The following is a 27,820-nucleotide window of genomic DNA, read 5'->3' as shown; positions in this document are numbered from 1 at the left end:
TGTGTCATTGTAGTGTCTTCAGTGAATCCTAAAAATGTGTTTAAAAAATTGTCTGTGCCAACCGCATTAAGTAATTTATCTTACATTAGTTAATATCACTTATGTGAGATCAGTCCTGCCCTTAGTGAGTAAACTCACTTCAAAAATAATCTACATTTTACTGTTATCAGTTCAAATAAAATTTATGATCAAGTTTTACAAAGTTAAAAAAGAACCAAGGATTCAAGGTTAAAAAAAAAAAAAAAGAAAAAAAAAGGGTGACGTACCACTTATCACAAAACCATCTTTATGAACACGATAAATGATTTTACATTCTCTTGAGCTTTATTTTACTGCACAGGTCACTCTTGTTAACCAAAAAATTGGCCTATGAGCAATAAAATATCTGGATAAGGAACAGACATCAAAATGAGCCCATGATACCAGTTTCTTAAAATGATTTATCGGTTTCTGCCATTTTTTCCTTAAAAAGACTGATATATGTAAGTGCCACTTTACTAAACCGATTTAAACTGCACGGTGTCAGTATGGCATCGTAGGCTTCATTCTAGATGTTTCTGTGACTGCAAAGTTTGATAACCGGGTTGGTTTTGAAGCATGTTAAACCAAATGAAACAATAAGTAGTATTCTGAAGATTAAAATATGAAAATTATATTTTGTCATGGACTTTCCCTTTAATGTCAACATTTAATTGTTCTTTTACTTTCTGTTTACATTATGAGAACAGTCTCATGCTGTAACCAAAAGGAATAGACTCACAAAATCCCTCAAATATTAAGAATGGCGCCCTTTCCTCTCTTATGTTAGCAGTGCAACTTCAACAATGTGATAAATTAGACTGATTTCTTATTTTCCTGATGGGTACTGTATGATTGAGGAAGCAAGATGTCTCCATACCATGTCCTACATGCAAAACAATAAAAGAAAAGTAAGTGCAGAGAAAAAATGAGGAAAATGGGCATCAGGTACTTTCACAATTCATATCCAGCTTAATAAATAAATAAGCTTCCACACAGTAGCATAGATCAAGGTGTGAATGAGTGCATACATGCACACACGTATGTTGAATGAGCCATGGGTGAGTTTAATGTTGGAATGTATATTTGTGACTATATGATTCAGTGAGGCCAATGTGTTTCAAAATGAAGTTTGTTTCCGTAGGCAGGGGAGGGAGGGAGGTGAGGGAGAACACTGTGAAGTTGGCAGGTGATTCGTATACTGCAGTTTAAAAGCGGATGAAGGTAGCGTCGATCTGGCGTACACTGGGCAGCGACAGCATGATCTTTCGCCGGTACTGTGGATCCTTCTGTAGCGGGTTTCTTTCGAGATAAACCGTCTCCAGAGACTTGGCATTCTTCAGCTCATCAAGATCTGACCAGTTATCTATCTGATTATCGTTCATCTGGGGAGAGAATGAAAGACAATATAGCCAATAAGAAGAAGCAATTAGCATCATCTTACATGACTAAGCACTTTTGCAACAAATGGAGGATGTGGAGAGCATTGAAATAATGAACTGATGTTTGATCAGTCAGTTAGAGGTACGATTAATAAGACGTTACAGAAGACTGAACCGGTCCATCAATTACCAGATCAAATTAAAAATGGGGATATCAATGAATAATAAACTACTAGATACACGGATAGAATATATTAAACATTGATTATAATAAAAAATAATTCGTAACGTATATAAGTTGTGGTAGAACTCAATTTAACAATTGTGTTTTTACATGGGAATTTGTAAAGGGGTATTTGATTTCAGTGTATATTTATATGTGTATATTATAATAGTTTCCCATTTTCTTTTCTATGTGTCAACTGTTAACATCATTTGCCCCACCCAGGTTCTTGTGGCAATACTGAGGCACCATGGTAAGTAGTAAGAGCTCTCAGTGGCTGTCGCCTAAAATGGCTGGCGGTGCATGTCCGCGTAAGCAGCCTTGAAACTTTCAAGAAGTCATAAAATTGGCAAAGGTCCCAGGGTGTTGTATAAATAGCAACAGAGTTAGTAAATGGGACCGTCAACAAGAAAACTGATGAATGAAAATTTAAATTCAGATTTGATTTAAAACTTGAATAATTACATCATTTTGTGAATCCAGCCTTTATATTTTCCCTTTTAAAACCTGTATTGTCAAATGGACTTGTTCTTCAACTTATGTTACCTTTAATTTTTTAACTTAATTAATCCTTCAATTCAGATTGTTTTAGTGATTTGTTTATCTATTTTAAAGTATTTCATTTATCACTTTGTATTGACCAATTTAATATTAATTGATTAGCTGCATTTTACATGTCATGGCAGGATAAGCAAAGGTGTAGTTAATAATGTAATGATTTGTTCCAGGGCTCTGCTATCGTACATACTGGCATGGCTTATTGAGACTTCAAATTAAACAGATATATTGTTAATGTTAGTAGTCAGCTTTTCCTGCTACATCAAATCCAAATGTCAAGTGTAGACGGCCTACTGGTAAAACTCTAGGTGCTCTGTAACAATTTTGCATAATAAAACAAGAGTTTAACATTTTTGTTTGACTTCACAAATAATCCATACCCAGAACTCCTGCAGCTCTGTCAGATGGCTGATGTTTTCAATTTTCTTTACTCGATTGGCTGCAATATCCAGGGTTGTAAGCTTTTTCTGTGAGGGAAAACAAACAGTTTTTAATGTACAGAAAAAACTATATTGTACATGTTTGCACAGTTAGCTAAAAGCATGATGCAGAGTTTGGCACCCAGTCTTTTCAGAAACGGGCTGTTGAATTTCTATAACTCACATTGTTCTCCAAGCCCTCAATAACCTCAATGCCATTGTGGCTCAGATAGAGCTCTCTCAGGTTGACAAGGTTCTGCAGACCCTCGATTTTAGTAATCCGGTTACTCTGAAAATAAATGTACACAACGTTATTAACCAATGTGTCAATGTACAGTACACACTTAAGTTTAATTCTTCCCAAGTGCTGAAGAAGTTTTGACTTTGAATACCTGAATGCTTAAAACAGTCAGGTTGTGTAAACCCTCCAGATTCTGAAGCTGAGTTATTTTATTGGTGCCAAGAAACAAACTTTGCAAAGACGCGAGTGTATCCAGGCTCTCTATGACCTGTGACCACAACAAATAAAAGAGACACAAATGAACATGTCAAAATTATGACACAATTATTTCACTAATGTCCAATAATGTTTTTTAACATCATAATGTCACAGCAACATGGTAAGATTTTCACAGCATATGCCGCATTTACAAAAGGTTTAACCAAACTTCTCACTGCCTTATTTCTCACCCGGATGCGATTAGAGCCCAGCTCCAGCATCTCCAGGCCTGTGAGGTGTTCCAGGTTGGCAATGCTGCTAATTTTGTTGTGAAGCAGAAAAAGTTTCTTCAGCCGAGTCAACTGCTCCAAACCCTCCACCTTCCTCAATATGTTGAAGGACACGTCGAGCTGCCTGTTCAAACAAATTTCCCCATTAGAATAAATAATAACAATAATAATAAAAATTATTATTATTATTATATATTCTATAATACCAGCCATGTAAAAAAATACTACCACTACCCTAATATCACTTTATATCTACTTTCAACAACTACACTTTTGCCCACTTTGGAAGGGAACGTCTATCGTATGTGGAGATAATAAAGACAGCTTTTTCAGACTTACTCCAACTCTGTGAGGTTGCGCAGGTTCTCCAGTTTGCGGATCTGATTGTCATAGAGATCTAGTTCCCTCAGTGAGCTCAAACTGTCAAGGTTTTCTATCTTTTTGATGAGGTTCTGTCGTAGGGAGAGTGTCTGTATAAACAGAGAAATGAAAAGAAGGGAATTAAGTGATACAATCAATAGTTGATTTTATCATATACCCAAAAATGTTCTTTTTTCAGGTATGATTACCAGAGGGAAAAATACATGGTTGAAACCAAAATTCTTCCAGTTTTTTTTCAGTATGGAAACATAAAGGAATAACCCCTGCATACCACCCTGCTGCTACCATTACTTCATCACTAACTGACAACAGCAATAAATACTGAGGGTACTTACTTTAGCTTTTTGTAGCACCTCCAATCCTTCAATCTTTCCAATACGACAATGAACAAGATCAACATCCTAGAAAGAAAACAGACAGCTTAGAATGACATCTTGTCTATTAGTAATAGTGCTTGTGATTAGGGTTTATTTTGTCATGAACATACAAGCGCCCAGCCCACACACTGACTTAAAAGACACCAAAAACACAGCTGCAGTGGTGAAACATTTGTCAGAAAACATTGCATGGCAAACAAAGAATTTTGTATCCACCCCCAATATTTACAAATACAATCTACCACTAAGAAAGTCAGATTTCTATTAGAGAGCTTAAGTGTTTTATTATCATCCCACCAAAAAGACTCATTAGAGATGAAGGACATTTTACAAATAAAGCAATAAGGCATTAACAGTAGCTACAGTCAAACAGCATTAATGCTTTTTGACCATCTTCTAACCTCTTCCTCTGGGTCCAAGGTTATGGTGTCCATGTCAACAGGAGACTCTTCTTTACCTTTAATGAGAGCAAGATTAAATCAGGTAAACTAATGGGGCCATTACATCATGGTAAGGCATTCATTAACAAGATACAGATAAGAAAAGCTTTTTAAAGCAGTTGAAAAGACTGATAGTTATTTAACGCTGTCATGTAGATTAATTGCTCTGCGTCAATGTTAGCTTATGCACGTCAAAATAATAGCAGCTGACAGCCTGATTTGTTAAAAGTGTCCGTTTCAATTTGGCTGTGCTGGAGATATGATGATTTACTTGTGGTAGTGGGCTGATTGGGGTCCACATCGCCATTGATACTCCTCCTTCTGGTCTCATCATCCCCAGACTCCTCAGACTCACCCCTCCGGTCCACTACAGTCAGCAGACAAAGAGAAGCTTAATTTCACCATCCAGATGCAGAGCTTTCGTCTGATTGTCTGATGTATCAGTGACACATTTAGCTGATCGCCTTGTAATATGATGCAAAAACCAAGCCCAGCTCCACCTCGCCCACTAAGGACCTAGGGGGTGCCATGTGGAGCATCCAGCCTCTCTCTGGCTGTCAACGAGCTACAAACCATGGCTATTAGATCATATTTTCTGCACTCTGAAACATGCGAAAATTGTGAGAACATGTGCACCCCCCATCGGGATTACAGTTACTAGTGAATAAATCTGTTAGTGTTCATTGTTGTGGTTGTGATCCCAGCTGTATTTCCAGCTTGGAGACAGCGTGCAGGCTAGGTTAGCTCACTTACTTTAACACACAGGCTGAGCACTGCTAACTATGTTAGCTAGCTAGTTCGCTGACTGGACCACAGTAGACAGGTTTACTAGCTACAATTGGAAACGTGTCATATGAGCGCACAGGCCACGTTAAACATAAAATCAAGTTTGAGACCATTAGACAAAACAAGGCAGTTAAGAGAAAATGAAATTAGTCAAATTAGTGGGACAGGGTGAGTTGACTGACTAACGTCAGCTAACGAGGCTTGTTGTTAGCCTGTTAGCTCGCTAGCTAGCCAAAGGTGGAGGTCTGGTTAGTAACAAGGAGAACGAGTCGCCTGATGCGTTCATGTAAAAACAGACACCTTTGTCCAGATGAATGTCAGTTTACCCAGCTAATGCGATCATGGCACGGCTGCATCTTTACATATTCACTCACCTTCCATTTCTTGAAGCTCTCCAACAGACAGGGAAGCCATGTTTACTGTAAACACTCCTGACAACCGCTCAGCCAATCCGGTGGAGGTTGATCCTGCATCCAGGCGGAAGAGGGCGCTGTGTCACAATAAAAACTGAGGAAGACAAGTTAGCGTACAGTGTATTTACTACAATTTATACAATAAAACCAGCAGTGGTGGAAAATAAGCAAATACCATTACTCAAGTACTGTATTTAGTTTGGAGTATTTTACATTTGCTATTATGTACTTTTGCTCTACCAAATTTCAAAGGAACATATTTAACATTTGACTCCACTAGATTTATGTGACGGCCATACATACTAGTTACATCGCAGACATGGAGGGATTAAAGAGCAGGCCTACCATGCACTGGCCCAGAGGCCAGAGAGGTCAGGGGGGCCCTGGGCTAGAGCCTTTGTATGAAGTGGCTGTTAATATATCTAGTTTGAAAAATCACAGAGCTCAGTTAAAATACATAAAATGACCACAAAAATACAAAAAAACAACCAAAAAAGAGATGAAAAATTACTACAGATGACAGGACCATAAACAGACACAATATATTGGGAGGCTTTTTATCCGTCTGTGCCAAGGGGCATATTTTCTCATAAACTGTCCATGATCACAGATTAACATTTTACATACATAACATTTGATCAGCAAATAAAATATGATGCATTATTACAGATTAAACTACCCAGTATTGTATAAAGTAGTTGAAAACAGCTCCACTTAGATAAGCTACAACATTAAAATGCTGTTCACATGTTAATGCATCAGTGATAATGATCAAATAATGTAATATATAAAATAGGCTAATATAACTCTGAAAGGTGCTATTCTGATAATAATGAGTGCCTTTACTTTTGACACTTTCACTGTATTTTGTTGATACTTTAGTGCTTTTAAACATTTTAGTGAAGGTGTTTTACTCGTCATTATGTATTTATCAGATCAGATTGTCTAGGAAAGGTCTGTTAACTGTGCCCAGAGTCAAAACTAAACTTGGAGAAGCAGCATTTACCACATATCTAGAACAAACTCCCAGAAAACTTGAGATCTGCTACAACTCTCTGTTCTTTTAAATCAGGGTTTAAGACTTTTCTGTTTGCCACTGCCTTTCCTTAAATCAAATTTGTGACTATCTATTCATATCTGTAAATTTTATTCTCCTGTTTAATCCTTTAAAATTTATTTTAAATCTAATTTTTTTAAATCTATTTTATATCTATTTTTACATCCTATTTGTATCTTTATAATATCTTTTTATATTGCTTTGTGTTTCTTTTTTTTCTTGTTATATTGCCATTTATGTGCTAAAGCAAGTTTATGACCTTGTTGTTTAAAGGTGCAATTCAAATCAACTTGCCTTACCTTACTTTGCTTAATAGATTGTAATATTACTAATTTTACTTGAGTAAAGGTTTAACCGGTATTTTCTGGGTGAACCCTAAAGTTGCTTATTTTTTTCTTTATATAATATTTGATTGGAACAGACCATTGTACATTTTCAAACGAAAACATTTTAAATGGGTCCCTGTTTAATTACCGATGCAGTTTTAAACAGCATCTATAGCTGACTTTGATTTTAAGAACTATATATGGAAGATACTGTAAATATACATTCCAAAAACCTAAAAACAATAAGAAACACATCATTTAAAGTGAGCAGGATCACAAGCTTGTGAAAGCATAGTCTACAAAAGAGTTATTTATGGAATTTTAGCATATGTCACTGCAAAGCAAGCCATATCGAATTACATGAAGCATAAGCCTGACTCCTACAATCCCCTCTCTCTGTGAAGTCCCCTGCTCTCTCACGGCAGACTGTTTATAAAACCACTTCCCATCTGTCCTGCATACCTTCCATTTTAAGATTACGCCTGTAGAAGACTGAGGAACTTAGTCTGGTGATGACGTAACATATAACATTTATAAGTGCATATACCACACATACACAAATGCAGGACATAAAGAAACACTGATACTAGCTCAAAATATCTAGTCTTTAGTATGCTCCCATGTCATTTGTTTCCGATAACATTTGCTTTTTATATGACGCATCAGGGATGATAAAATAGGAACATACAGTAGAATTCACACTTGACCTAGTATTTGGATAAGCAGGCTGAGAGACAGAGATGAGCAAAATGTTCTTTACTATCAGACTAATGAAAACAACAGACTGTGTCAGGCAGGATAACAATAAGAGAAAGTTCAAACCACAAGTTTTTGCCCACTAAGATGTACAATGACTGACAACACGCAGAATCATGTTTAACTGGGCAGCTGGCTAAATATTTTTGGGAGCTGCATGTCACAGTCACTAACCGAATAGGTAATGGGAATGGGTGTATAGACGCCGTCCTCGTAAATGTATCTTGAGTGTGCACTGAGTTATGGGTTTGCACAGCACAGTAATATTTTGTACAGTCAATGTTGTATTTGTTGTTTATCTCTATATGATGAGTTTTACGGTGTGGTCTGATGACACCTGACCCCCTGAGCATGGCCAACAGCAGCGTTACGACTGGACTGCTCAGAGCAAGGGACGAGATGACCATCATCATGCTTTAGGCCTGGTTCCCAATGTCTGCATAGGCTCAGGGTCACCCCAGAGAGGTCGTGTGACATTATTAGTGAAATTAAAGCTCTCTCCACAGTAACACAACAAACAATGGATGCAGGCCTTTAATAGGATCCATAAAAGAGCAGTAAAATTCTACGAACACCTTAAACCCAGAGATTCTGAGAGAGACATTAGCTGAGCACAGACTGAGTGACACAACCTGCCCACTGAGAATGGTGACTACAGACAAACACACAATATCTCTCTGTGAAATTGAGAGGAGTAGTATAAAGTAACATGAAATGGAAATTGGACAAAAAAGTACCTCAACATTGTACTTAGTAGCCTACTTAGGAACCTTAGTTACCTTGGTAAGTAAACATCAGCGTTTCACCAGACCTGGAGATACATGGTTTTCACAAAAGTGACAGCATGTAAAATCCTAATCTGAGAAGTAACTAGTAGGGTACAGTAAAATGAAAACAAATACAATATTTCCCTCTGAAATATATTAGCAGAAGCTGTAGTAGTTAAAATGGAAACAGTTAAGTTTAATAAACCTGCCTCAAAATTGTACTCGAGTCCTGTACTTGTGTAAATGTACTTGGTTACTTTCCATCGTTGGCAAAGACTTGTTGGAAATCCGGTTATCCCTCACAGTGAACGCCATCTCTGCTTTTATGACTGATAGTTACATTGTTTTGGCATTTATAATTGATTCTGCATTTACACGCAGCGAGGACACGATTTTGACAAAAACAAAACTGAAAAACTAAACTAAACAGGATGGTCACGTCGACAAGGTATTTGACACGCGTGTTGCAATCGTGTGCAAAAAAAAAAAATGCATTGCCACAAAACAGTGACGTTCGTGATATCTTTAACTTCGCGTCTTTAAGTTCACGTCCCCGCCCGTTGCCATGGTGAACGGTTACTTGGTGCCGTGGTAACCACACTCCGAGTCGACCGAGCTAACTCTTATCACCTGTTGGGGGTCGGGGAGCCGCTTAAGTACGCCATCTCCAGCGCAGACAGGTGTTTGTTTGTCAAGCTGACTCTGAGGAGCGGAATCCTGCCTCACAGGACCTGCGGGCGACGACTCTCCAGTCCGTGCGCCAGCTACATAACCCAATCGGAGGCAGGACGGACGGACGTACATACAAAGAAAACGTCGTCGAGGCGTGCACCGCAGGGAGCTCAGGAGAGTCGTCCTGGCGTCCTCGACCGTGTAGAAAAAAGCTTTTTGGGCTGTTGCTCTGGATTTTTTACGGGTGCACTGGTTATAGTTAAAAGGCTTAAAACAATCCTGGCTATTTATAAGGTTGGAGAGTTTTGTCCTTCCTTGACGGCTGAACACTGGCTGGACTTGAGGCTGCAAACGAGTAACGCTCGATATGCATATTCTTGGCGTTCTTGTGCTAATGTTGTGTCAGCTATCACGGGCTTTTCCTGTTCCAGTAGGTAAGAAGTTTGTCTCTTTGCATTACATTCCTCTCCGAGCTAGCTAGTAGATTACTCCAAGAAAAACACAAAACTGCTCTTTACTGGTTTAACCTGTGTACGCTAGTCTTTGCACGCGCGTAACGTTTCCCGTAGTGGGCTACGTAGACTGGTGGCTGCTCTTCATGTTGTTATATTAATTTTTACACTTTATTTTTATTTTATTTATTTATTTTAACTTTTATACTCGAGTCATTCAATTTGGTAAGACTTTATACTTTCACCCCTGTACTTTTTCACAGGCTCGTAATAGATTACAATTGAACTCAAAAGTATCATATACGCCTGCAAAATGTCAATACAATAGACCTGCAATGAATCCTGGCTTGGTGAAACTTAGTGTTCAGTTTTGGTTCAACTGTTTTTTTTTGTTTGTTTTTTTTTGTTTTTAAAAAAAAAAAAAAAAAAAAAAAAAGATAAATAGGGGTGGTGTAGCATTATATCGAATCTTCAGTATATAATCCACCCAAATTTATATACATAAGGGAATAGAAAACTTCCCAACATAATATAATCCAGACCAACACCGTAGGAGTTAAATCAACACCTTTCTGTCAGTGTCAACAAAAACGGTGGAAGAAATAAAGCTCTATTGTAGGTCTGTTGTATTGGATTGCATTAGATTTCGCAGGTGTCCCTGGCAAAGCAGGTACTTTTTATATTACTATATACGCAATGGCTAATATTACTTTAGAGATTAAAAATTCCCATTGCAAAATGCATTGCACTAGTAACAACTACATTTAAAGGAGTCGCACCTAGCACAGCATGAACAACCTTAATGTAATGTTATGTGAAAGCAGGACCATTTATCAGAAGTAATGTTTTTACTTTTGGTTTCACAAGTACAATTTAAAGACAAGGCTACTTTTACATGAGCAATTTCATATTGTGCCAGACCTACAACTACTTTGACTTAAGGATGACAGTGTTTTCAGCACAAGTCACATCTGATGCCTATTTTGCATCACCTGCTACGTTACTTAAACATTCCTACAGGGACTCAAAGCCTTTGGATACTCCCTTCTTTTTTTCCTCAGTGCATGTATTTTGGTTGTCTTCCATTAGATACCGTCATAGTTCAGGTCCAGCAGTGGGGAGTGGTGGGTGCTCAGCGGGTCGAGAAGCAGGTTCTTCTCAATGGAGTCTTTCTCACTGGCACAGGCCAGGAATTCAGCAGCATTATCCAAACCATTTTGGCTGATGTACTCCTTCCGACTCTAATCACTGGCAACCAGACTTCAGCGCTGAGTAAGAAACTCATCATATACTATAAATTCATGTGATAACTCAACTCAGTTCTGAGGTCATCGTCAGTCAAATATTTTCTGTTAATAGCTTATATCTCACTCCCTAGGAAACCACACTTTTCTTCGCTCTCGTGAATGCATACTGGAGGGGTCTCAGCTACACTGGAATGACCGTGTTTTCTATGATGGAAAGGTCTATCTGACTCTGGACCACAATGACGCATGGATAGCCCATGTACCACGAGCATTGGCCCTCAAACTGTTGTGGGACCAGGAAGTGCAGCACACAAGGACAGAAAGGATCCGCCTTCAGGAGGGATGCATCAAGCTAATGAGGGAATTGAAGCTTTCGCAGGGACAGTCAGGTATGTTTTCTTTGTGACTTTTGAGAACACATTTCATCATCATCATCAAGCATTAAGAGTTGTGGAGCCTAATACGAGCATTTTACCCACAAAGTACTTTGCCTAGAGATGCTATTTAGCTCCTAATGCAACTCTTCTTATTAAAATAATGATATGCCGATAATAATGATAGGTGGATCCTGCAGGTTTGTGCTGTGATCATTGACTTCCAATGTTTACAATCAAATGACCAGATTAGGTACTTTTTTTTTTTTTTTTCAAACTTAACAATAATGTATAATGGTACATTTGAGCAAATATCATGGTGAAAAATAGGTCTTCAGATGTCTTGTTTTGTCCGACCAACAGTCCAAAATCCAAATTCAATTTACAATAATATAAAACAGTTCCTTTTTTCTTTAAAAAAAACAAAACACAAAAAAATAATTATCAAAATAGTTGCAGATCAATTTCCTGGTGTTTGGCTAATTGATTCGTTGTTGCAGCTCCAGCATACAGTAATTCTCTCCCTAGTGGTATTTTGATTTTAACCCTTACTTGAGGAATGTACACAAAAGCACATTTTCATAAGGTGCAAATGTAACAGCATTAATTTTGAAACGGAAACTAAAATATTGTAGCAATAAAGGCAGTGTGTCTGACATTATCAGGTTCAACTTCCATCAATTTTGCCTTATTCGTTTGTTCAATGTATTGTATTCTCACTACAGTGTTTAGTGAAAACAGAACTAATCACAGTGTTAGATAACATCGTTCCTGGGCCCATAGCTGTAGCTGTCTGGTAGTTTTGACTCTTAGTAAGGTTGAAAAAGCAGGAAAAAAAATCCTTGAATGTTGCTGGTGGCTGTGGATTGTGGTGGCAGCTGATGGCATTTGACTGTTAGTCATATGACAGTGTGTTTTTATTAAAAAAATAAAGGTTGTACTAAAGTAAAACATCGGTTTGTCCCCATGATTGCACTCCAACTCCACATACAGTCCCCACGTTTTACAGTGACCAGTTTTGTTGACAGTCAGGTTACAGATTTGAAATGTTTTTAGTTCCAGGGATTGCTTTGCCTCAGGTTCTGATCCCAGTCTTGGCAGTACTGGCTTTTACCGGCTTAATAATAATCAGCCTCCTCCTCTCCAAAAACCAGGGTGAGTAAATAAGATTTTTTTTTCCATTTGGATGATAATAATACGTGAAGTTTCACAGCCTTTAATCAGTTACATTCTCAAAACCACCCTTCATGATACAGCAATGATTCATTTTCAAGAGTGGAACACAGTCTTGTGTTGCATATTGTCAGTTAACAACAGGGACTTCCTCTGTTTGATTGAATGTCTCTGTAACTCTCATAAAATGCAGGCTACTTTGGCTTTGTTTTTAAAATGTGTCCTGTCACATGATTTTTGGTATGGAGCCTCATAATCGTCATGTGTTTTGTCTTTCTCACACTCTCTGCCTAGGTTTGAGGCACCCTGGAGGTAAGAAAACAACAACCCCTTATGTTTTCTCTTTAGTTTACTTCTCAGTTAAGTCTTGGGAGAAGATGGATAGAAAGTTAAATATTAAATGAACTGAAAACAACCTACCATTTAGATGGGCATGTCTTTTAATTTTTAGTTTGTGTGTGCCAGTCATGTGGTTTTGTCCTTCCTGATTCACTGATGTTGAACATTGTCATCTCACTTTTATTATGACTGAACAGGACTGCAGTTTCCAGGTTAAATCCAAAATAATTCAGTTCCGGCATAAAACATTACTGATTTAAAAAAAAAAAAAAAAAAAAAAAAAAGAAAAGAAAAAAAAAAATGTATTAGTAGTTACTGTATGTCCAGTCCTCAAACTCAAATCGGTGAGATGGTGCAATTGTAACAATCTTTTATCAATTTTATTTTTAATTAATTTTTTTCTTTTTGCTTGGTAGATTTACTCAGTAATGAATGTTCGAACTAATAATTTCACTTTGATTTCTTGAATTTCTCTGCAGGTGTTATTGGCTCAATAATACATTACCCTAAGGACATGACTGAAAAGGATCCAGAAATAAAAGACAGTGGTTATCGTACCTTGTAAATCAAAGCTCCAGCTGAAATACAGGCTCATGTTTGAACTTTCTACTGTTTCTACTGTTGAATGTCCACTTAGTCATTTAACTTTAAATCACTGTAATGAACCAGTCTGAATTTCAGAATACATTATTATATGCACTTTAACATGCATGCATCACACTTGACACTGGTGCTTTTATTGCGTATATTTTTTTCTATTAATGCACACACACAGAAATTTAGGTATGTTAACTGCCTGCAACAGTGTACAAGTTTTTTGCACAATTAATAACTAAGGGCAGATGTTTTCAGCAGATATATTCAACTACACAAAATATGTGGAAATATATAATGGAAAGATTCTATTTCAAGTTTATGCAGTATCTAATGCAATCTAAGACTGAGAATGTAACAAAATGTCTTAGTCTGTAGATAAAGCCCTGCTGAAATCAAGCATTCTGTTTTGCCCTCAGACCAATCACAGTGAAACTCTGCCAAACACTGGATGGACTGTGTCCATTTATCCAAAGAGGCTGAATGTTTTGTGTTGTTTGGTTTGAAAAACTTTCCTTATGTTGTCAAGTTCCTGATACTGTATATTGTTGTGATTGTCTGTCAGTATGTTGTTTCCTATTGCGTGTTCATTTAAAATTTGAAGGCATGTTTAATTAAAGATACTTTTATAGCATGTTTATTTTACATCATTTTTCACTGGGTGCCAGATTCCCTTAATCCGTGGTATTAGGACAACAGATTTAAGAAAAACATCCATGACCCCCCCCCCAATTTCTGGACATGGTGATTGTACCCAGGGAAGGTAATCTTCTCAAGTAACGAATCAGAAGGACCTTAGATTATCCTCCTGCTTTCCTAGCGCAAATAGTCATTCAAGGCACCAGTACTTTAAGGACCATGTGATATTTTTTTGATAATGTTTAGTCAGAGACAGAATGTAACGTGTTTTTTAAGCTGCTGAGTGGGCCTGTGTAGAGCCATCATGTCATTTGTTCCTTTGTTTTGCTTCCAAGATGTGAACAATGAAGTGCTCACTTTGAAGTGATTATATTCATTTTTGCTCCATTTACTAAACCAGATTTGCTGTATTTACAGTATGTTAACAGAAGTTTAGCAGAAGCCCACTGAGAATGAACGCTATCAGTCTAAATTATTTTGTTTTTAGGAATTTATTCTTCCTGATCGCTGTGAAGTGTTTATTCACAGAGGCGTCAGTCTACATGTCATTGTATATGTCTTCCTTACAATCTATTATCTTTAGATTTGAAATAAGGTATTCTGAGTATTGATTAAAATCTTCAAAACATAATGACTAGTTGTATTTTTGGGCTTTGATTATGTTTAACTCCAAATTGAGCAATAATTTAATCCCATCAATCTAGTTAATACACATAGATCTAATCATATAATCACTCTTGGTCACAAATCAAAGACCATATAAACAAATGCTTTATTCGACTTGATAATGTCTCTGGTTTTAGTTTTACTACGGCAAAAACATTTAGTCTTCATTAACTGTATTGAATTTATGTCATGTAAAGGACAAGGGAGAATTTAACAGAAAATTTGAACGATGAGTAACAAGTTTTGAATGGGTGAATAAATGTAAAGTTTTCCTATTAACGTGAAGTGATTAAGATATGAGTGGCTCGGCCATTTGTAAGATGCTCTACTGAAGATTGTGAAAAGTCTTTGATTTTTCTTATCATAATTTGACAATTGATCAACAAGTAGTGTTCATTGTGGCTCATTTGAATTAATAAATCCAGGGCAGTTTAGTTATGACTGGATCTAGAAAAAATACAATATATCTCATAAAATGTTTATGATAGGTGACAGTATGCACCAGCAAACTGTATAATATTGCAGCTATGCATTAAAGAAGAAATGAAGAAATAATCCAGGGTAAGAGAACGTTTTTGAGATGCCCTTAATAACTAACATTTTCTGTGATTACATGGCCTCCAAATACATTCCTCAAATTTCCAATAATCACATAAAATGCATTTGATAACTGACTGTTAAGTGAAGCAATCTACACTAAATATTTCTTAAGAGAATGTAAACTTTTGTAGTTTTACTGATTTTATTTTAACAATCCACTCAGTTAAATCACGACCATGACATCATCTGTGTCCAGTAGATGGCAGTAGGTTTTTTTGGGGAGTAGAGTCGTTTTCAGACGTCGATCTGTCAGGAAGTCTCCTCCACCAATCACATTATCGCATTCGTAAACGTTACCATAGCAGTGCCATGGCGATAACGGGAGCTCCTCAAAAGAGCCAATCACAGGAGGGCTTTCAGGCATTTAAACCGTGTGGCGTCATTTTCACGAAATTCAAATTTAAGAGACAGGAGAGAGAAAGACCCGACTTCCTCCAGTGTACGCCACGTTTTCTGGAAGAGGTGAGCTCACAATTTGTTTATTTTGAGGTGGTAAAAGTGCCACTTTTGAGACAGGTAGTCGGCGGAATTCTCTTTTGGTTTTCCAAAGGACGGTAATTAACTTTTAAAGTGCCTAATGCTGCGGAATGTAATGCTAACTTCTGTTTGTTTAACTGACTTTAATTGGGGCATAACTGCACTGGTTATAGCTAACAGTAATAACGTCGCTGAGTAAACGCAAAATCGTTTAGCTAATGTTGTCTGCTTCAAATGAAATTACATTTTTCAATTCACACCAGCCGCTAAAGTATTGCTAACGTTAACACTGAGGTCTAGCTAAAAAAAACCTAAAATTCAATCTTGGGCAGGTGAACGCCTATTTATTTATTTTATTTATTTTATTATTATTGTTTACCCTGATGTTCAGGTTGTGTGAAAACCTGGGTAAGATGGCGCAGTTTGGGTTTGAGAACGACATCCACAGTATCTTGAAGCTGGACATGCCCATCACAAACGCTCCCATGGCGAGGTGGCAGAGAAAGGCCAGCTCATCAAATACATCCGCCTTGAACGGTTTGTCGCCTGGAAAATCTGCCAATGTGTCGCTGAGTTCATCAAAAACACCGAGCAAAACACCAGGTAGTGTATGCCTATTGTATTCGTACGATGTAAGAGCTAACAAAAGCGCTGTTATCTCTGCAAATATCAACGTGTGTGTGTGTGTGTGTGTGTGTGTGTGTGTGTGTGTGTGTGTGTGTGTGTGTGTGTGTGTGTTTATATATATATATATATTATATAATTTTTTTTTTTTTGTGTGTGTCATAGGCAAAAGTAAAAAACAAACCCCCTCTAAGATGGGGGGCGACCGGTTCATTCCCACCAGAAACAGCAACCAAATGGATGTGGCAAGTTTCCTGCTCACAAAGGAGAACGAGCCCATGGACACAAACAATACAGCAGTGACATCAGTAAGTGATCTGTTTTGATGCATCTCTTTGATTCCTTTTGTAAATTGAAGAGTTTAAGGAGTTTATGGATTGAAGCTACTCGTCTTTTAAAGGAAAACCAGAAAGCCTGGTCTATGTCACTGAATGGATATAACATTGAAGATGCGAAGATCCTGCACCTTGGAGGGAAACCACTGAATGCGCCAGAAGGTAAGGATATTTGCATGCCCACAGTCTGCTTAGCTAGAGTACTGCATCAATATAGATAATGAAGATTTTTTTTATTTTATTTTTATTTTTTGGTCTAATTTACAGGCTATCAAAACAACTTGAAAGTACTCTACAGTCAGGTTGCAACTCCTGCCTCAACCAAAAAGACGAGATACATATCTTCAACTCCTGACAGAATCTTGGACGCTCCAGAGCTTCGAAATGATTTCTGTAGGTTTAGCACGAAACAAACATGTATTTTATTCTGTAACAGCACTGTATGCATAAATTATCACTAGATTCTCTGCAATCCATTGAGGATTGGAAATTGATCAATACATCTGCCTTTTATATTAAATGTAAAGATTTTTAATCATAAATATTTTTGATCTTTTATGTAAGAGGGCATTCCTGTATACTCACCAAGTATTCACTTGGGACTTTTTTTCCCCAGATTTGAATCTGCTTGACTGGAGCAGTAGAAATGTTCTTGCTGTGGCTCTTCATAACAGTGTTTACCTGTGGGATGCCACTCAAGGAGACATCACTCTACTCATGAAGCTGGAGCGTGAGGAGGACTACATCTGCTCATTGTCCTGGACCAAAGAGGGAAGCTACCTGGCTATTGGCTCCAGTGATGGCAAAGTTCAGGTCAGTGTGGTGATGAACACACCCCTTTAGTTCATAGGGACACATGGCACATAAAGAACTGATTTTTAAAATTTTGTTTTTGATGGTAAATTTTTTTTTTTTTTTTTAAAGTTGTGGGATGTTGAAAACCAGAAGCGTCTACGCAGCATGGCCAGCCACACGGCTAGAGTTGGTAGCCTGAGCTGGAATGACCATATTCTTTCCAGGTACTGTTTTTTTTCCTTTCCTCGTCTGACCAAAAATGACCAATTCAAGTGGTTTGATTTCTGTTGGATTCTAATGTAATGTTTTCTCCCCTGTCCTCCACCCCCCACCCCCAGTGGCTCCAGATCAGGACACATTCACCATCATGATGTGAGGGTCGCAGACCATCACATCTTCACGCTCAATGGTCACTCACAGGAGGTGTGTGGGCTGAAGTGGTCCCCTGACGGGCGATACTTGGCGAGCGGAGGCAATGATAACTTGGTGTGTGTATGGCCCCGCGTGCAGGAGGGCAGCGTGAGCAATGACAGCCAGTCAGTCCGCTGCTGGAGTGAACATCAAGGAGCTGTCAAGGTGAGCAGCTTCATACTCATACTAACAGAATTTGGGTTGACATGTAAACGCTTGTCATAAATATTCTCTGCCATAGACGTGTAAAATGTGAAACTCACTTTTGGATGTGTCATTGTTGTAGGCTTTGGCCTGGTGTCCATGGCAGCCAAATGTCCTCGCATCTGGCGGTGGTACCAGTGATCGTCACATCCGTATCTGGAATGTAAACAGTGGATCCTGCATCAGTTCACTTGACACTCAGTCCCAGGTAACTACACACTTCTAGACCCTTGAGTTTCAATGATAATTATCGGGAAAAGTTACTTTTAATCTTGTTCTAAGTAATGTACTTATGATTTCAGATCTCTTCGCTGGTGTTTGCACCCAACTACAAAGAGCTGGTCTCTGCCCATGGATATGCCCACAACAATGTTGTTATCTGGAAGTATCCATCTCTCACTCGAGTTGCAGAGCTCAACGGTAAGGAACTGTTTTGACAAGACTGACTCTGTACTTGTTCACTCATACTTTTACTTTAAAGGAAACCTTTAGTGACTTATACTCCTGTACTTTATGCTTTCTGCTGGTCTAAATATCAATTCTCTTTTATGTTAGGCCATGAGGACAGAGTTCTCAGTCTGACTCTGAGCCCAGACTGCTCTACCGTTGCGACTGTTGCTGGAGATGAAACTATTCGTCTTTGGAAGAGCTTTGAAGTGGATCCTGTTAAGAAAAAGGCCAAAGAGAGGCTGGTCAAATCAACTAGCAGTGTCATTCATCAGTCAATCAGATAAATTTCCTTTGTCTTACCTTGAGGTTTTTTGGTCTAAGCTGAAATTTGTGCAACTGTTTTATTTAATCCACAATAAAGATTTCCACCCAGTGTTTTAGCCATAACTGGCATGTTATTGCTACTGTTGGTAGTATTATGGGTTGTTGGTCTCAGTAGTTTTATAAAGGTCTGCCAGTGCGGTAAAGTACAAGTATTGAGCGTTGGCTTTCAAGCAATACAGTTCTGGAAATGTATATATGACCTTCAGTTGCATGTGTTGTATTCAGGATGCATTGTATACAGTGGACTTGGCTATAAATAAATTGTTTGTTTACCTTATGTGCTTCTGCAAGTTAATTGGCATGTATTATTACTGCCATGTTGAAAGCTGTAGGGTTAGGATAATATCAGTTTTTAATGTTAATATTAATCTCCAGTGACATTTATCCTCAGTGTTATTTCTCCAGGAAACTAATTTCCTGGACAACTGACTTGTTTCTATCCCCAGTATGAATCAGATTTAGGACCACTATGACTTTCCTTTTGATTATGCCACTCATTTTCATTAATACACTTTACAGCACCCCAAGACAGACTTTAGGATGCATAATCCAGTGACACATTTATGCCGCAGATCTAAATTCACACAATTTGATACCAGACAACTTCATCTGAATTAAAAACTATTTCAAGTCAAAGGTAGAATATCAATCTCTCACTTTAGCAGCTGATTTCACCGATCAGCTCGCCATTTACCACCACAGGACAAATTTATCAATGAAATCATCTGCTGTTTGATGGGAACAGAAATCTCCATAAATTGTTTGACACCTCTGATTTACAGGAATGACGGTAGCTTATTTACCAATGTGTTTTTGCTGGCAGCAAGACTGAGGAGAACTACACATGCTCATTTATGTTTTGCCTGTTTTTCTTTCCTTTTTTGTAACTTTGGCTAAAGATGCATGTGTGCCTGTGCAATTTTTTTTACTTACTAATTCTTTCACTGAGCCTCTATTAGAATTTTCTGATTCACACGGTGTAGAAAATTATAAAAATATTAATTTGAACTTTTTTGGTGAAATAGGGAAAAATTGAAACATTTATAGTTTTCAAATCAGAAGAGAGTTAATCTATTGAACATCATGAGGGTAATTTATAACATTTAATTTTTCTGGCAAATATCGCACCCAATTTTAAAACGCTAGCAGTACTCCAAAATTATATCATTCTTCCATTGTCATTGTGCACATGGGTATTCAAAAACAGTAAAAACACTGGTATGTTTATCAGTCCATATATACATACTGCTACAGTGATATTCAGAAATGGCCATTTACAAGCATTCTTTTTATTTAATTGTAATGTGATAGAAAGCACTCTTAACGTCATGCACAGTCAGCTGAGAGAATAGACCATACAGTGTTGCAAAACTCAGAATGGATTAATATGGACGAACACACATAGCAGTGTATATGTCACTACCTACTTATGCAAAAAATGCAAAATGCAGCAATACTGTAATATACAGTATAACATTTCTTTTCCAAAATTCTTAAAGTTGAAAAATTGAGGTGTCGTATGTTTCTTACAAAGTGCACACCACAACTGCTTTCCAAATGACAGACCGTTATCTAAAGTTAGTTTTATTTCAAATGATAAATAAAAAACAAAAAAAGAAAAACTAAATATTTGACATTTACAATGACAAACCTTGTTTTGGCATAAACTTTGTTGAAATTATTTACATGTGCTAGTCTTAAGTGGAAACTGTGTGATGCTCCCAAGCAACAAGGGTCATGCAGGCCAAACAGTAGTGTAGGTCAAGCTCGTGTGGCTCAAGCGTGAGTTGAAGAATACTATCAGTGACAAAATGAGCACCAATCTTCATACAGTGTGTGTCACAGCTTTTACAACAACTAACAAACACAATGTCACATGTAGAGATCACTGGCAAAACACAATATGCCATTCATATCCCAAGAAGTGTGCATATATTTTCAAAAAACGACTAGACTTATATAGAAATTATGAAGTTTAGAAGTAGTATATTGGGATCTGTGCCAATCCAATATGCTACTAGATATGAATGATGAATGACATATTCATGGTGGCTCTATAGAGCCGCCTTGTATTCCTCCTTCTCCTTTCCAGAGTCACTAAGTTAGATTTCCTTTACTTTGCCCAGGAAGATTTTGCCGTTGGTGTAGTGGGGCGCATTCCCATTCTCCAGGTGTTTGCCATTGGCCACCACACTGATAGGTTCACTGGCTGAGCCGTTCAGTTTTGGCTTGTCGTCTATGACGGGAAGCCGCTTGCCCTTTATGTAGGCCTGCACCCAAAAGTTGGAGAAGAGGAGGAAGAAGAAGACACCATACATCCAGATCAAGTGGATCCACAAGGGGACCTGGTAGTCACATTTCTCCATGAAGTAGTACTGGCTAATGTGAATGGAGACAAGAACAAACTGCGTCTGTAAAACAACGGGGAGAGGGCAGGTGGTTATTTAAAAAAAATCTAACATTAATCTAGAACCTTGGTAAAATTAAATATGCCAATCATTTCAATACAAACAATTAAAAAAAATAAAATAAAAAAATACATACAAGTTGGATGGCAGTCATGTACTTCTTCCACCACAGGTACTTCTGGAAGCGAGGTCCTGCAGCAGAGAGTCCATAGTAGAAGTACATGATAACATGGACTGTTGCGTTCACCATGGCATGGAAGGAGCCCATTCCTCCAGCTTGAGGAGAGAGATACAGGAAATTATGTGCTTTATTTTCTTTTTTAATACAATTTGAGGGTGTTTTCAGCCATGACTAGATTTTTTATGCATTGCCCCAATACATTCGGACAAAGCGTAAAGTTATAAAGTATGTTACATTGATATTATGTGGAGTAAAACTCACCAGGAGTCAGGGTGATGCCCCACCACCACGTCCAGGGCATGAAGGAGTGATGGAATACATGGAGAAATGTGATCTGGCTTTGTTTGTTCCTCAGCACAAAGAACACCTGAAATAAAATCAGTTAAGCTCAAGTTAACATACACACAAAATATGTCACAAAAGGTCAGAAAAGTTATAAGTCACAAGAAAAGGAAAAAAAAAAAAAAAAAGACAAAAAACATCTGGAGAAATGAAAATGTTCTTACTGTGTCAAGGAGTTCAATGAATTTTGAAAAATAAAACAACCAAGCCACTCGAATCATCTGGGGGAAGGAAAAGAAGAAAACCGCTGTAATCTCAAATATGTAAATGTGAACAATCATCAAAGACACTCATTTTTATTTCTCAAACCATCAGAACGGTCTAAAAACTACAAACTAAAAATCAGCCGAAGTTTGCTTTTCAGGCCACAACAGGTGGAACAAAGTGAATCAGATGGAGGCAAATGATGAACCATTTTCTGACTTACCCTAAGAGCCTGAGGACTGCTGGAGGGATCAATCAGGTCACATCTCCACGTAAAGGTGGTGGCCCATCCGGACATCATGAACTAGGAGTCAAAAACACATCAACAGCCGTTGGAGGGCACTCTGCTTTTAAGAAGTACAGTAGTATGTCGGTTAACTCTCCTCGAGGGATTCGAGTCAGCCAATAACTCCATTTGTCAATCATTTTTCTTACCTCATAGACTATGTAGGCGTTGAGTAAAACCATGCTCAGGTTGTAGACAATCATGGCTGTGTTTAGGCGGAACGGTTTGCGGTTGGCCATCAGGCGAGGCCCAGCGTACACCGAGAAGAAGACATAAGCCAACAGGATGGCGGTCATCTGTATGGGACTGTGCATCAGAGGGTAGTCTCTGACTCTGGCATCTGGGGAGGACAAAAACAAAAACAAACAAACAAACAAACAAACAAACACACACCCACACATTTTTATCTCAGCATGTCAGTAACATACACACATACATGGATAATTATAAGGGTCAGTTGTAAATTTAGTCCAGTTTTGGGCATATTCATGGTTTAATTTCAGAAAAATAAAAGCAAAAATGCCCCCTGCAAAGCCTTTTATCCAACATTTCACTAAGCCATTGGCTCACCAGTTAACCATACATATTTTAACAAAGCAGAGACAAAGACACGTACCAGTTCTTGATTGCAGATAATTGTGGAATTTTAAAATGTTTGATACAGCTTCTCGCAGCATGGTGACTGCTTGCTTGTTTGTTGTATTAAACCCCTGGAAAATATGAGAAGACAAAAGGTTCAGAAACCCGGAGATGAAGAACTGAGCCGACAGGGAGGTTGGCTGGGCAGGTGGGCAACTAAGCGACCTGTACACTCGCTTACCCACTGGCTAAACAAACAGGAGACAGCTGCACAGGCTCATCAAACAACCCTGAGTGCCATTATGTGCACCCTTTAAAAAAAAAAAAAAAACACACACACAGGGGAAATCTGTACAAGGAGCTCCTGTCTCCATCTAAAGTGTAGCATGTTAGCTAAAAATCCTCACTGTTTTAGCACTAACTCAACAAAAGGACATACCTTGTTTCGTTTAGTGAGTCAAAAAAAAAAAAAAAAACCACAAAACAATTCTACAGTGACAAAATGGAAAACTGAATGTTTTATTAAGGATTTGGAAACATCTGAATTCTGCTCTCAGCCTAAAAACAATGAAATACTCTCTTGCTGACTAACAGAGCAAGTCAAACAGGTGAGGCAAAGAACTTGGCCCATGTGGCCAACTAAGCTACCAAGATATGAGCTGATCATGGCCTTCCAGGGAGTACATCTACTGAACAAACAAAAGACCATGTTTAAAGCAGCAGAATGAATGATTTGTTGTCTTAATCTGGATCCAGCTTATTTGTAACACTGAACTGAATGAGTGTCTGGCAAAAGACACCAATCTAACCACAATGCATTAAAAAAAGAAAACATATAGTTACAGTTAAAGCACAATACAAAAATTTACAGGAGCAGCACAGATACAAATGATACTTGAGTTCAGCCGGTCTGGCAACATCCCTGTAACTGTTCAAATGCTGTTGCATTCATAGAAACTGGCTCACCTGCTGAGCACAAGTCCTCAGCGCTCACTCCTGCACGGCCAGAGCAGGCAGCACTCAACCCAGAGGATCGAACAGACCAGTAGCACCAGTGAGAGTGATCAGGTGGGGACCAGATACATGCAAAGCTATTCCCTGGGAGTTAGACTCCAGCTGTCCTCCGATGTCGTATATTTTCTTACTAAAAATCCAACAAGAGCAGAAACTGTTTGCAGGTAAGAAATGTGGAAAGACAGACAGAAAGCAAGAGAGAGAGAGATGAGTAAAAGTGAGAGGCCAGCTATGATAACTATGGGACTAAGATCATTCAATGCAATTTAAACCCCAGGGCACTACTACAGACCTTGCTGGTTTCAGGACCACACCCTGTTTCAGTGCTAAGCTCCACCTTTCTAGCCTCACTTAGCCTGTTTGTGATTGGACTGTCTCATCAATGGTGGTGAAAGGGGATGGGGTCAGAAAGTTGTAGGACCCTGGTTAAAGAAACCAAGACCCATGGGGTGAAAAGCCTCATTGTTGGGCAACCAAAACAAAATAAAAAAAAGCACATGTGAAAGATGAGACCAATAAAAAACAATGAATAGAATGAATATGTTGTAGGTTAAATATTAATATTATCTGACCTAAGGAAAAGTAATGATTATACACTGCCACTCCAAAAAGATCTGATCATTATAATCATTATCTGATTATTATTTGTGAAATAATTTCACAAATGCCCATCAAACAGTATTTAGGCTAAAACTAAAATCAGATACATTTGCAAACCTAACGTCACATTGTACGTTGCCCATCCCTACCTGTGTTGTGTCACAGAGGCTGGGTTCCCAACCAACCCCTGCTGCTATGACGAGCTCTCCTGTACCTCTGGTTTTACCTGTTCCCCAAGCACTGGCAATGATGGGCGTGAGGCCTTGATGGTGCTTGAAATTTACTCCTCAACACATACGTTAGCCTGAAAGGTTGGCTGGAATGAAAGGAATCTGTGCACGGGAGACAGCGCCAGAAGGAAGGAAGGGAGGAACATCCCTGTCTGTTTACACATTGTTTGACAGTTTAGCACATGGTGGCTCTGCCATGAAGTGCGGGCATGAAAACCATAGACATTAAATCATAAACGTTGAATACTGCACATAAATAAAACTGCAAATATGATGTGGTGAAATTTAATCTGGAAATATAAAGGAAGGAAGAAGTGACAGAGTTTTATTTACTAAAAAAAGCCAACATAAATGAATTGCCACGCTCTACTTTTAACTTTTAAGTTTAACATAATTTGGAACCAATTCGCGCTGTAGACTAAATAAATTCTGAGGAAAAGATACAACAGAAAGTTGATCAGTGGCTACTTAATGGTCACTTAAAGGTGTTGCTCTCAGTCTCACTCACCCCAGGTCACCAAAATTTCAAATGAAAGAGAAACTGAGCTTGTTAACATATTTCTCAGTTCAGTTTCACTCATTGAGCTCTAAAGAGAGAGTGTGTGGGGGGGGGGCTGTAAACACAGCAAGTGTTTCTTCAGAGGAGAAGCTGCACAGAAAACATTTCTTCCGAAGCTGATGCACGTCGCTCGTCAGCCAAGACTCTCGATAATAACATGTATTCTCATCCCTAAGTAGTTTGCAAAAGTGACAAAACCTTTATATGATGAACTTAAAGCAGTCCTATAAAATACTGCCCCCTTTTTAGCCACTAAAATGTGCAGAAAAGCTTTATGACCAAGAGATATTATTACTTTGCAGTCTACACTGACATGTTTTTGGCCCAGATATTTCACAGATGGAGTTTCAAGAGATAACCTGGAAGTGAATTTGAGAGTTGGTGTCATTGTCTCCAATCACATGGTCAGCTGTTTTTCATAGCTGCCACATTACTGCACTCTACAACACACTCCCTGTTCTTCTCGGTCTTGTGACCGTTTGACATTGACTCAAGTCTAGATTTTGCCCAATGGCAGAATTTATTGCATAGAAAATAACAAACTAACAAACAACATGACATTGTCTGTGGACTATAGTTCCCTGCCCAACAGCATAACCAGAGAATAGACGGAGCCCTCAAGACATACTGGTTGTCTTCAATCAGCCAATTGTGACTAATTAGACAGCAGAGATGCCTCGGGATGTGAGAGGACGGGCATGTCTGCTGAGGATGACTGAATGGACTCCCTAAACATGAATGGAAACATGCATTTCACAGTATGGTAGTTTATGAAATAGCAGTCAGGCTGGCCTAACACAAGAGTCACACGGTCACCAAAGTTCATAAGTTCACTTTTCAGTGACAGTGACACTTTTGGAATCTGGTAGTCCATCACTCTTTGTGTTGTTTGTAATGAGACAAAACTAGGTTCAATGTGCGGTTGGTATTGGTGTCTTACACGCTGGGTATTGCAGAGTATTGTGTTTCATAATAATTTGCTACATCCAGTGTTTCATTTGTTGCAAGTTTACAGCCTATCTGATCAAAAACATGTCGGACGTGCTGTTGCCTTTACTGCACCTGCACTGATAACTGATGTTGACAGAACAGGTCTCATTTGAAAGGTCAGGTTTATCATTTGAACGAATGAATGTGAATACTGACCTCAGACGGGGGTGAGGTTCTCTTACTAAGCCACACTTTCCTTTGAACAGAATGACTTAGAAACTCACCCACTAACATGCTAATTACTGAGACAGCAGCCTCTCCACGATGGGGAAAAAAACTAAACAGGAGATTGTTTCTGAGTGAAATTACTGTTGTAACTTTTCATATTTTGTTCTTTGACCTTTCTCAAGAATTTGCACTCATTTATTTAGACAATTGAAATGTGTAGAATGAAACACGTAAAGGAGAATTAGCCTACTGATATTATAGATGGTGGATTAAATAGAGAAATACCATATATCCACAATTAGTAGGTACCAACTTTATCTTCTTATATTATATTACGTTACGTTTTATTATATTGTTTCCAGTGTTGCAGCATATAACAAATGATCGGTAGGCATCCACATTTGGGTCAGGGAGGATTAACTTTGGACTGTACTGAACTGCAGTATATGAACTGAACATTTCATCCTTTAATAGGTTTTCGGCCCAGACAAGACTGTGGAGATGCTGCTGTTAGCAGCAAGCGTTTTGTTCTTAATAAGGTAACGGCATTAATACTTAATGTTAATTCGTTTTTTCATGATCTGTGTGAACCCTATCACTGTTATATAACAAAGATCAGCCGATTAGTCATTAACCCTACCTGCAAAATGTTACTGTGTTGTGTTGTATTTCTATGTTGCTATCCAACTTCAAGGCCCACATAAGACCCGGGAGGAGGAACAGGTCTTGAATAAATGGCCTCACCCTCTCAGAAAAGCCAGTGTCAGCTCTGTAGCAGGGATCCTCCTGATCTTCCCAAGGATGAAATGATATTAACCGCGACAGAGAGTGAGTGACAGCGACACTCAGCGGCCAAACGGGCAACTAGAAAAAAACGAATACAATCAGCCATAACCTTTTTCCTAATAACAGGTATAGATAATAATAGGTTAACGCAAGCAACATCAAAAGTAACTTGATTGTCCTCCAAACCCAAACCATAATAGCCCTGACCACGTGACCAGTGTGGCACCGCGTGCTATACAAGGACAAACGCCAACACTAAGTCGTGTTTTACTCTGAAAGGCTGCTGTTAGCTATAAAACATGTGCACATGACACCTTAGAAAATAGGTTCTGCTTGTTTTACTAATATGACAGGTAACACACACCTGAGATAGAGGGGGAAATTTGTTGCGGGGGCCTGTGAATTGTTTGTAACAGTGTCTCTCCCCTGGCTGTTGTTCTTTGTTTTTTTTGTTTGTTTTTTTAA

The 27,820-nt window shown here is 38.4% G+C and overlaps 4 protein-coding genes across 6 annotated transcripts; 2 read left to right on the top strand and 2 right to left on the bottom strand.

The window, feature by feature from the left end:
- Positions 1 to 269: 269 nt before the first annotated feature.
- ppp1r7 (protein phosphatase 1, regulatory (inhibitor) subunit 7) lies at positions 270 to 9,387 on the bottom strand. Its single transcript, XM_040143151.1, has 11 exons — positions 9,263 to 9,387; positions 5,688 to 5,820; positions 4,799 to 4,894; positions 4,489 to 4,544; positions 4,046 to 4,111; positions 3,669 to 3,799; positions 3,291 to 3,453; positions 2,993 to 3,109; positions 2,785 to 2,889; positions 2,562 to 2,648; positions 270 to 1,403 (listed from the first exon to the last, which is right to left on the bottom strand). Exons 2-11 carry the CDS (start codon positions 5,725 to 5,727, stop codon positions 1,227 to 1,229), a joined length of 1,038 nt encoding a protein of 345 aa, XP_039999085.1. The 5' UTR covers positions 5,728 to 5,820; positions 9,263 to 9,387; the 3' UTR covers positions 270 to 1,226.
- An 87-nt stretch (positions 9,388 to 9,474) lies between these two features.
- LOC120798676 lies at positions 9,475 to 14,119 on the top strand. Its single transcript, XM_040143153.1, has 6 exons — positions 9,475 to 9,738; positions 10,846 to 11,028; positions 11,135 to 11,392; positions 12,434 to 12,532; positions 12,845 to 12,862; positions 13,369 to 14,119. The coding sequence occupies exons 1-6, from the start codon at positions 9,672 to 9,674 to the stop codon at positions 13,452 to 13,454; spliced, it is 711 nt and encodes a 236-aa protein (XP_039999087.1). The 5' UTR covers positions 9,475 to 9,671; the 3' UTR covers positions 13,455 to 14,119.
- A 1,603-nt stretch (positions 14,120 to 15,722) lies between these two features.
- Positions 15,723 to 19,071, top strand: cdc20 (cell division cycle 20 homolog). Its single transcript, XM_040144258.1, has 11 exons — positions 15,723 to 15,850; positions 16,257 to 16,468; positions 16,655 to 16,797; positions 16,890 to 16,986; positions 17,092 to 17,217; positions 17,441 to 17,637; positions 17,749 to 17,843; positions 17,958 to 18,195; positions 18,317 to 18,442; positions 18,537 to 18,654; positions 18,790 to 19,071. Exons 2-11 carry the CDS (start codon positions 16,279 to 16,281, stop codon positions 18,966 to 18,968), a joined length of 1,509 nt encoding a protein of 502 aa, XP_040000192.1. The 5' UTR covers positions 15,723 to 15,850; positions 16,257 to 16,278; the 3' UTR covers positions 18,969 to 19,071.
- Positions 19,072 to 20,558: 1,487 nt separating this feature from the next.
- elovl1a (ELOVL fatty acid elongase 1a) lies at positions 20,559 to 24,954 on the bottom strand. Of its 3 annotated transcripts, none has more exons than XM_040144261.1 (9): positions 24,772 to 24,954; positions 23,975 to 24,152; positions 23,046 to 23,139; positions 22,579 to 22,769; positions 22,367 to 22,447; positions 22,104 to 22,160; positions 21,859 to 21,964; positions 21,553 to 21,692; positions 20,559 to 21,419 (listed from the first exon to the last, which is right to left on the bottom strand). In XM_040144261.1, exons 3-9 carry the CDS (start codon positions 23,104 to 23,106, stop codon positions 21,111 to 21,113), a joined length of 945 nt encoding a protein of 314 aa, XP_040000195.1. In that variant the 5' UTR covers positions 23,107 to 23,139; positions 23,975 to 24,152; positions 24,772 to 24,954; the 3' UTR covers positions 20,559 to 21,110. The 3 variants fall into 3 exon arrangements, with proteins under 3 accessions (XP_040000195.1, XP_040000193.1, XP_040000196.1); XM_040144259.1 differs by lacking the exon at positions 24,772 to 24,954 and adding an exon at positions 24,315 to 24,414 and having other exon boundaries at positions 23,975 to 24,176; XM_040144262.1 differs by lacking the exon at positions 24,772 to 24,954 and adding an exon at positions 24,315 to 24,330.
- Positions 24,955 to 27,820: the final 2,866 nt, after the last annotated feature.

This window comes from Xiphias gladius, chromosome 14 (genome assembly GCF_016859285.1).
Source record: "Xiphias gladius isolate SHS-SW01 ecotype Sanya breed wild chromosome 14, ASM1685928v1, whole genome shotgun sequence".
Lineage (NCBI taxonomy): Eukaryota > Metazoa > Chordata > Actinopteri > Istiophoriformes > Xiphiidae > Xiphias > Xiphias gladius.
This window is presented reverse-complemented; position numbering and strand designations above follow the sequence as displayed.